This window comes from Trematomus bernacchii, unplaced genomic scaffold (genome assembly GCF_902827165.1).
Source record: "Trematomus bernacchii unplaced genomic scaffold, fTreBer1.1, whole genome shotgun sequence".
NCBI lineage: Eukaryota > Metazoa > Chordata > Actinopteri > Perciformes > Nototheniidae > Trematomus > Trematomus bernacchii.
This window is the reverse complement of record NW_022987547.1, coordinates 8,640,164-8,650,348: the sequence shown is the minus strand read 5'-3', so window position 1 is coordinate 8,650,348 and position 10,185 is coordinate 8,640,164. Positions and strand designations below refer to the sequence as shown.

At 37.2% G+C, this 10,185-nt stretch overlaps 1 protein-coding gene across 1 annotated transcript; it reads left to right on the top strand.

Annotated features, from left to right (window-relative positions):
- The first annotated feature begins 1,291 nt into the window (after nucleotides 1-1,291).
- slc25a1b (slc25a1 solute carrier family 25 member 1b) lies at nucleotides 1,292-9,656 on the top strand. The gene is made up of 9 exons (XM_034122827.1): nucleotides 1,292-1,687; nucleotides 5,037-5,144; nucleotides 5,776-5,875; nucleotides 6,407-6,545; nucleotides 6,747-6,831; nucleotides 7,039-7,143; nucleotides 7,246-7,361; nucleotides 7,454-7,527; nucleotides 8,043-9,656. The coding sequence occupies exons 1-9, from the start codon at nucleotides 1,576-1,578 to the stop codon at nucleotides 8,155-8,157; spliced, it is 954 nt and encodes a 317-aa protein (XP_033978718.1). The 5' UTR covers nucleotides 1,292-1,575; the 3' UTR covers nucleotides 8,158-9,656.
- Nucleotides 9,657-10,185: the final 529 nt, after the last annotated feature.

The window sequence follows — 10,185 nt, the reverse complement described above, 5'->3', positions numbered from 1 at the left end:
GGTTCTTCTACTTTTGCTTAAGTACAAGATCTGAGTACTTCTCCCACCTCTGCTTATTTTTAAATGAACCACTATTTGTATGTATTGTCATGAATCCCTGGGTCATTGGGACAGACCGCAGGGCTCTTTGACCTTGTGGCTGACCATAGGAGGCTGGAACTCTTTACACTTATGAAATATAATATAATCATAAACGTTTTTGTAAGAGAACAAATCCAATTACATCTGTCAAATAAAGTGGTGAAATAAGAATAAAATAGATTATCTTTGGTAAAAGTAGAAATGAACTGTAAAGCAAACTGGCAAGTAAAAGAACTGCATAGAAAAATAATACCATAATATACTTTAGGCCTAAGTGCGCAAAGAGAGAGAACTTGTAATGCGTAATAGCCCGTTTTAGTACTATGTATATTTTATTACTTGTTTATAACCATGGATGCATTATTTTGTCGCCACTTTTCTTTTTGCTGCTTATAAGGGAGGGGATAATTGTAATTACCTTATTTAGGCCTACTGCTGGGTAGCTTTATCTATAATTCCCAATCATAATTCCTTGGTTGATTTATATTTTGTGTTAATGTGAATTGTGCAATGCAGTTATTATTATTTAAATGTTGTAGAGTAAAAAGTACAATGTGTTCCACACTGAGGTGTAGTGCAGTAAAAATACATTATCCCTAGTGGAGTACAGTTCTTAGTGGAAGACCAGGGAAATACTCAAGAAAGTACAAAAACTTCATCATTTTGTTAACGTTTGATTTATTAATACTGAGCGATGTAAGTAGTACTCAAATAATTCACTTAACTAAAGTACACAGATGTAAGCATCATAATAACCCTAAATACCAAAAGAAAGACACTCAGAATCATAAATATTACAGGACTATAATTATTCATGAGTTCATGTGTTCATAGTTTCAATGCCACAGCTAGTTAGGGTGAATTTTGTTTGGTTGACCTTTTATAAACTGTAGCTTAATCTATAAATCTTTATTTACAAGAGGATTTGAATGTTGTATTACCAATCTGAACAGCAACATTGTCCAACTGTTACTGTGTTAGTTTGAAGATAAAAACATGACAGAAAAGGCTATAAATTGATTGCTAGTGCACAGACAACGTGAATGATGCCCTTATATTCAGCTATTAGTTTCTGTACAGGGATAATGTGAGAAACAGCGCCGTCTACAGGGCCATTGTGCCCGGGACAAAGCGCAGCCTGTTCCGGCTCTTCGCAGTGAATCTCTCCGGTCCTCCTTAAATGTTTGTGACAAACATGGCGTTCCTCCGTTTCATGGGGGAAAGTGTCTTTTCGTGCCCCGCCCTGAGACCCCGAGACTGACTCGACGCTATCAACATCTCAGGGCCACGGAGGGAACTTCACTGTTGAAAGTACACAGAGATTATCAACTCTAGATCTGCACCAAAAGTCCAATGGTCGTTTGCAACGGGACTCCTGCACACAGCTCCCGGACTGCATGAGGGCTTGAAGGCTGCCGAGCGGGTTTGAAGCCACCGATTAAGTCCGCATTTGACACCCGAATATAAAAGTTAGGCCGGGGTATCGCAGTCATAATGTCCGGACAACCTAGATTTGTGAGCCCGTTCTACAGACCCCGGTGCCTGGCTGCTGCAGCTCCGGCGGGGAAAGCCAAACTAACGCACCCCGGGAAGGCTATCATGGCAGGTAAGAAAGTTTCTCCTCAGGCGCTCCTGAGCTCCGGAGTTGTTTACAAGTTTGCGCACTGAACGTGTGTGTGCAGATCTGATCAGAGGCTCTGCTGGAGCTATGTTTACTACTATTGCACTTATTTTAAATGCAAATAACAGGTGCATTGTGCATTAAAGGCAGAAACGTTTGGTGAAAAACAACAAAAAGTAAATTGTTATGATTAATATTGCACCACTAGAGTCATGGTTACACTTTGCAGATACATCAGCCTATGGAGTGGACACATCAGCATTACTTGTTGTTACTGGTCTTAATGGCTGGAGGTTGGACAGTTCTCAATGTCCTAGGACCTTTAAACTTTCACCATATCATGTTGAAAGAAACCTGACTTTTAATTCATGTTTTTGATTAGTCACTACCAAGGTATCAGCTGCTATTCCTGGGGTCCACACAATGAACTCTGATTGCCTGCCTGTCTTATTAGTCAATCAGTGACATATGTTCAAACGTTAGTGTACTACAGGGCAATCATTATTGATGTCATTGCAACATCAATAGGTTGTAAAGAAGCTGACAGACACACTCCTGCTGAATCCATCAACCTATAAGTTCTAAAGAGCATTTGTTTGCTCATGTAACTGTACCTGACTGTCAGCAGTATGGCGGCTGTTTTCTATTGAACTACTGGCCTTTTACTGTGTGCTCAGAGGCCTCTGGGTCCACATGTTCAGATCCATGACCCACGATGACAAAGCACATTTCTCTGTCAGTCGCTGCACACATTCACCTGGTTACAACATGCCTGTCACACGTTGTGCCCAGGGGCTTCAGCAGAGAGGCGTGAAAGGTCAAGACATGGCCACGTCCGCCTGCCAAAAAGCTGCTGTCAAGTTTTTTTTATTAAAATCATAAGCCGCATATGGTGATGTGTATTATCAGTCAGTTGTGGAATGTGCATATATTCAAGTACGGTACTATATTGAGGTAATTGTACTTATCTTATCTTATCTTATCTTATGATTCTTTGTAATACAAACATTTCAGAGGCCATATTGTAATTTCAACTTCATTTTTTAAGCACTAACCATCATAAACTATAGTATATCAAGTAATTGAATAAGCTTAACTTAAACCAGCTACACCATTAGAGTGACGAACACATACTCTATGCATCTATCATTACAATGCAGTAACTATTTGAAAATGGACCTTTCTCCATAATGATTACCTTTTACTTTTGGTTATTAAAAAAATATTTGTATGGTGATACTTTGCCATTTTACTTGAGTAAAGATGTGTTATGCAGACCTTTCCCTTGTAACAGAGATCTGAGTACTTATTGAACCACTGTCTAAGCATAAATGTAATGCCAGCCCAAAATCAGGGATGAATAGGCACAAATCAGCAAGTCACAAGAGAATAATTAGCTCACATGCCAAGGCTTTACAAAATCACTAATCCCCATTTAAACAGACAGCATCTTTTTTTAACACTGTGTAAACTGTGGCTTAAACACAATTGACATTTGTATGTTTTATTTTATATTTGTCGGACACATAAACATGATTCTTTATGCTAAGATAAGCAAATCAACTCGTGTGTGTAGCTTCATAACTAATGAAAAAACGTGAGTATGGGGACAAAACAAAATGTCCTAAAATGTTGAAGTATTGCTTCAGTTGAATTATGAGTAACTTTCACACAAACCTTATCTAATCCATGACAATTAGCATGACTTCCTATCCTGTGATAACTATAATCATACACTAGCCTCATTATCAGCACATAAAATAGCATGTATTACACAGTCATGAGTTCGGTCTTGAATGTTGAATAGGTAAATTGAGTCCTGACTAGAAAACTAAAGGATACTTAGTGCAAGTGTTGCCAGTATCTTAAAGTAGAAGTAGTATGTGGACATCTGCCTGCACTGACTTTTAATATACCTGTTTAACTATCCGTACACCTCAGACTCCATAAACTGGTTCCATATCTTTTTCCAGCTTGAATACTGGGACAAAATGCAGGTACAACATGCAAGCTGTTTGTAGATGGTGATGTTGTGCACTTTTCTCTGGTGTAAGGTACAACTACAGCTCTAAAGCCAAACATCTCTAACCAAAGGAATGCTTAACTGAGTCTGTAGCCAAAATACACTTCATGTTTTAGAGGAAAACTGTAATCTTGTGATTGCACAAGTAGTGTTTTGTTTCTCGCTGCATGACATTTTGGGAGAACTAATGCATGGTAAAGCATCAACAAAGGGTCCTTTTTAAATGTGTGAGGAGGATTTCAAGCTTGTTTAAAAGTTAATCATGTGCCATCTACTTTACTAAACAGTAAGGGTTTTATTTCTGATTCAGCCTTCAGTTTCTCTACCTCTCTTCTGCAAAATGATGGTGTTTTTTTTATTTAATAGTTACTTTAAGGCCTTTGTGAGCCTTTTGAATAGAAGAGTTTAGGTTAGTAAAATCAGGGATATTAGTAGGATATCTTTCCTTCATTTAACTTCATGGAAACGTGTCACTCCTAAGCTTTTAGGAGGAATCGGACCACTATCAGGCGGCTGCTCTGTGTGAGGGGTTAACAGTGTGTGCTCTGAAGGCTACACAGTACACACCCCCATCGTTGGAGTCAGGCCAGGGGGAAGTGTCTGTAGGAGGCGTGCTCTGAGATCAGCTGAGCCAATCAGCTGCAGGCTGCATGTTAGCTGCTGAACGGCAGATGTGTGGTGACAGCCAGCATTTAAGGTGGAGCTGCTTCATACTGTACGAGTGTAACGGTTCAAGGCTCACATGCATGAAACATCCATAGACACTGTAAACTACCTTTGATAATTACTAATGTTTACCCAGCTAACAACTTTTATTAAAAAAAAATCCCACAAACTTGTTTTGCCTTTAGTAGTAATTTTATTTACCATTAATTATTTTTACAATTATTTATTTCTATAAGTTCTACTAATTTGGTGCATCTGTTTTTATTTGTAACTTTGAGTTCATTGTGAAGCATGTTGTTTTGCATCTTAGTGTTTATAAATTAGTGTATAAATACATTAGTGTATAAATACATTTATTTCATTATTGTCATTATAGATCATGACAAATTGTGTGGAAGTACCTTAAATGTTAAACGGTGTGATTGTTATGGGCTGTTAAAACCAAACCTGTGGTCTGTGAAACAAAAAAGTATTTGAGTGTTAACGCATAACGTTTTATTTTCAATATCTTCATTATATAGTCAAGGTGATTGCTGTATTGCTGAAATGCACTTGTGTGTTGTTGACATAAAAACTGTTAATGTTTTTCAAGTCTCCTGTTAAAATGAGTCCATGCTTAAAGTTGTGTTTTTACTGTTATTTCAGGTGGGATAGCAGGAGGCATAGAGATCTGCATCACCTTCCCCACGGAGTATGTTAAAACACAGCTTCAGCTCGACGAGAAGGCCAATCCTCCCAAATACAGAGGCATCTGTGAGTTCTTTTCCACCGTCTGAAATGAGCCTTTCATTTTCAATTCATTGCTATAATCACATGTGATGATAATGCTACCTCACTCTGTGGGCACTATAACTTGCACCTGTAAACCTTCATAACAAAAATATACAGTAGTTAATATAGACTGCATTACATTTTACACGTGTACCTAATAAAGTGGCATTTTATGTACACGGTACAATATATTCCACTAAACCAAACAATATGCATTAAAATAACCGGTCCAACAGCAAGTTCTCAGTGTTCTTTTGATGAAGTTAAGACATCTTGTTGCAGATTTTAGAGCAAACTACAACGCACAGATGTGTATTTGCGTAGTAAGTTAGTGTTTGTTATCTGTTAGAGGAGAGCTTGTGAACTTTGGCATAGACAATGTTTGTCTGTAATAACTCAGTATGAAGGACTGTTGTTCCAGGCTGCAACCAACCAGAACCCAGAAACTCAATATGCTTGTCTTTAAACTACTTTACTGTTACAGTGAGATACTCCAAACAAAGCAGCTGCTGATCAAGAGATAGCTTTTCTTGGCAGTAGGGTTTACATTTATGAAAATGGTGCAAGAAATGATTGTTTAGTAGGCTGCTCTCTTTTTCCTCCTCTCCTACAGCTGACTGTGTGAAGCAGACGGTGAACGGTCATGGGGTGAGGGGTCTGTACAGAGGTCTAAGCTCTCTGCTGTACGGCTCTATACCTAAAGCAGCTGTCAGGTACACACACACACACACACACACACACACACACACACACACACACACACACACACACACACACACACACACACACACACACACACACACACACACACATATTAATGTACAACAGCTTCATGCCAATAAACCTCCATAACACATATTGGTTCCACCAGCTTCTCAGATGTGTGGATTTGCTGTTTCATATCATTGTGAAGTGAATATCTGTGGGCAATTTTAAAAAGGGCTATTCATTTGAACAGATTCATCAAAAAAACAAACATAATAATGATCATTGTTAATTGCAAATAAATCATTATTTGTATCTACTGGTTTTATTATGTACCACCAATGTTTTTATACAATTTTAAGTCAATTATTATTCTGCAGATTGTTCTCTCAATAATCAATTCATTATTTGAGCTATAAAACTACAGGTGACATCCTCAGATTGCCTGATTTGCCCAAACAAAATGACTGTTATTAATGGTTTAACAAGGCCACTGCAAGCCACGTAGAAAAGTAACTCATATTCTTTTCCTTTGGCAGGTTTGGAGTGTTTGAATTCATCAGTAATAAGATGCGCGACGAAAATGGGAAACTCAGCAGCACACAAGGTTTACTCTGCGGCCTCGGGGCCGGAGTAGCTGAGGCTGTGGTCGTAGTCTGTCCTATGGAGACAGTAAAGGTAAAAAAACATAATTAATCCTGTATTAATTCATTATTTAGCCACTGGGGGCAGCATTAACCGCTTTTAACACAGCACTGAATCCATCAACCTTGCAGAACCATTCTTCCTATTTAAGTGCTGCACTGTAAAGTTTCTGTTTTGATTATTTTACACTTTGGCTTGACAAATATATTTATCATTGTTATGATGTCATTGAAGGTCAAATTCATCCATGATCAGTCATCAGCGAACCCAAAGTACAAGGGATTTTACCACGGAGTGAGGGAGATTATCAGAGTTGAAGGTATGGAAGGTTTCTTCATCTTTAGTGCCACCTGCTGTTCAATCTCATAATGATATCGCCATGCAGGAAATTCTACTTCTGTATTTGAGTCATCACACCTGTTATTGAGGTTACATTTCTTTCTCTGCCTCATTAGCGCTGAACTGGATGGCTGTGAGAGTTTTGCTTTTGATGAAGTTCTGATGATGCTGATGTTTCTATCTGCAGGTCTCAAGGGGACTTACCAAGGCCTCACAGCCACCGTGTTGAAGCAAGGCTCCAACCAGGCCATCCGCTTCTATGTCATGACTTCCCTGAGGAACTGGTACAAAGGTGTGTGATAGTGAATAACTTCCACTTCTTTTATATCCGCTTTGTTTTGTTATAAACAGCCCAAACATTTCCGTTTTTTTTGTTTGTTGGTGAAACACGAAGGTGATGACCCCAACAAGGCCATTAACCCTCTGATAACTGGTATGTTTGGAGCTGTGGCTGGTGCTGTGAGTGTGTTTGGAAACACTCCGCTGGATGTCATTAAGACCAGAATGCAGGTTGGTTGATTATCATGGTCTCCTCCAAAGAAAAACATAAATTCATTAAACCCTGAGCAGATTGACTAACATGTACAACTCTTATTTATCAGGGTCTCGAAGCAAAAAAGTACAAAAGCACACTGGACTGTGCCGTCAAGATCATGAAACACGAGGGACCAAAGGCGTAAGTTTATAGAGACTTGATTTTATATTTATAGAGAATGACTGGCAATAGAAAGACTTTGCATATTTTGTATAAGTTGTCTTTTATGGAGGGTAAGACATCATATCTTTAAAGGATTCACACTCTTTTCACATCAATTATTCAGCAATAATTTTAATTATCAACATGTCAGCTACTGCCTAGCTCTATCTCAAGGTTAAAAAATAATAGTAATTTATTAACACATTTTCGAAAAAAGAATGCACATAAAAAAAACACATTTGAAAGACATACAACTATTTTTGGGCTTTTCCAACACTGAAATCACTAAATGATAAAAATATTATTATTATTATTATTATTATTATTATTATTATTATTATTATTATTGGGGAAGCATTTTTTCTAGAAGGGCGACTTGGTTCCAGTGATAATGCATTTTTGTAAGTGTAGTAGTAAATGTATTTAAAACATTTTAGATGCATGTTTGAATGCCCTAAAGTACGATATTCACTCTGTCCCTGTGTGCCCTTCAGGTTCTACAAAGGTACTGTTCCCCGGCTGTGTCGGGTGTGCATGGACGTGGCCATAGTCTTTATTATTTACGAGGAAGTCGTGAAGGTCCTGAACAAAGTTTGGAAGACGGACTAAGATGGACCCCTCACCGGTGCTACACAACAAGCAGGAGTGTTACGACAGGCCATTCATATTATTAACCAGGCCAAGTCCCAAACCAATCTCCTTAAACCCTGCTTATGGGTTCTAATATCTACCTCTTAGTGATTTTCAGAGAGAAAGAAAGGGATTGGTATGTTCTTGGATTTATTTATGACAAAGCTACTAAAAGCGTAAGCATTTTCTGCATGAAGAAAGCTCCAGACTGCAGAGTCAGTGCTTACACTTGGTTTTATTCCTTAAAATTCCAGAGGGGGGCAGTTCCTTTAGATCTCAGGGAAAGGAACAGGGGCAGGCATTTAGATCTGATTGACTAGAGCAATGGGAAAGCTGTCAGCACAAACAACTACAGCGCTATGAGTTCACTTATGCTAATGCTGTATGTACTTAATCAAAGAGAAACCAATTGCCAACCCAACAAAATGTGATTTAGAAAACTGTAGACTAAAACTTTTTACTTGAAATGAGAGATTATAACAGATACAAACATTTAAAGCCCTCTTTATAAGAAAATATTTAGACTTTTTTTTACAAGACTTTCAAAACCAGTATTTAATTCAGTGTCTGATCAAATCATTTATATTCAGATGTCATGCTGCAGAGGCATCAGGCACGTTAAGAACTAAATGCCTTAAATTATAATTGTCAGATTAATCAAGCTCGTGGGATCCATAGATGCAGTTTTAAAAAAAATATGTTGCATGTACAGTAGACAAATTCAATAGTAATGCACATTTCCACATAATAGTGATTGATGAAAAGAGGGTTCTTTTAAGTTGCCGAGATGTTTTTAATCAACTAACTAAGTAGATTGATGCTATAAAAAGTGCCTATGCATTATATGATTCATTTTAAGATCTTTTGAGATTAAGAATGATTGAATGTTGTATGTACTTAAGAAACTAAAGATTTTTAATAATGTACTGCGGTGGTGCCAGGTCTTTAATTCCAGTCTGTTTCTGAGGTATTCCTGAGATGTTCATATCTTTTAAATTCATCCTGTGTTTGTATTTTGAGGAATTTTGCCTTTGATTGCATAGACAGTTTGAGAAGTGCCATTAATAGTGCCTTCCATCTCATTCCAGGGAGTGCTATAGATTTTATTGCAGATTACGTTTTTAATTTCTAACTTTATTAATTGCCTTTAAATTTGTTCACCAATTGATGACCCAATGTGCCAACTGCTGCTCTTATACAATATATATATATATGAAGTCACCTAAAGACTGGAGTAGCTTGTTTACATGCAATGCTAATAATTGTTTTTACAAATGTTTACTTTGAGCTATATTTTTCAGCTCCAGCTTGCATACATGTAGACATAATGCCATAGCTATTTAAATATCTTTGGAGTTTTCATATTTAGACATGAAACACATCCACATCCACATCCAGTAGTTAAAACCAAGTATTGTGCCTTCAGTCTAATTAATTCTAACATGTATGCGCACAAATAAACATTGGATCAGACTGTTCATTTTGTCGTGTTCATTTCATTCTGGTCATCTTATCATCATTTACAGAATTTATTCCTAGCAGGGGTGGAAAATGTACTCAGATATTTAACTTAAGGAGTAGCAATACTGCAGTGTAAAAAGACTGTTACAAATATATAAATACAATCCCATCATTTAAAATCCTACCAAAATACAAGAACAAATACTGCTCAAAAAATAATACTATATTTTAGAATAATGTAGATTTAGTTTAATGTAACTGTATTTTTTACTGTAAATCTTATATTTTTGATTATGCTTGAAAGCGATTTAAATGACCCAGAGTATGACATGTTTTATTCAAATAAAGCTGCTTTGCCTTGCAGCTGGTAAAGGTGGAGCTAATTTTAAGTCCTTCACAGACTTTAAGGTAGCTTAATCTAATAATACATTTAAATGTATTTCTTGATTATGTGTTGTATTTATAATATCGATCTGTTTAAGACAAGTTTTAAAATTAATGTAATGGTGTAAAAGGTACACTATTTGCCTCTGAAATGTAGTGATG

Excerpts from the sequence above, each read along its gene's own strand:
- slc25a1b (XM_034122827.1), top strand. The coding sequence starts at position 1,576 with ATGTCCGGACAACCTAGATTTGTGAGCCCGTTCTACAGACCCCGGTGC. Across the intron at positions 5,145-5,775 it reads TCCCAAATACAGAGGCATCT|CTGACTGTGTGAAGCAGACG; the intron begins GTGAGTTCTTTT and ends CCTCTCCTACAG. Across the intron at positions 5,876-6,406 it reads ATACCTAAAGCAGCTGTCAG|GTTTGGAGTGTTTGAATTCA; the intron begins GTACACACACAC and ends TTCCTTTGGCAG.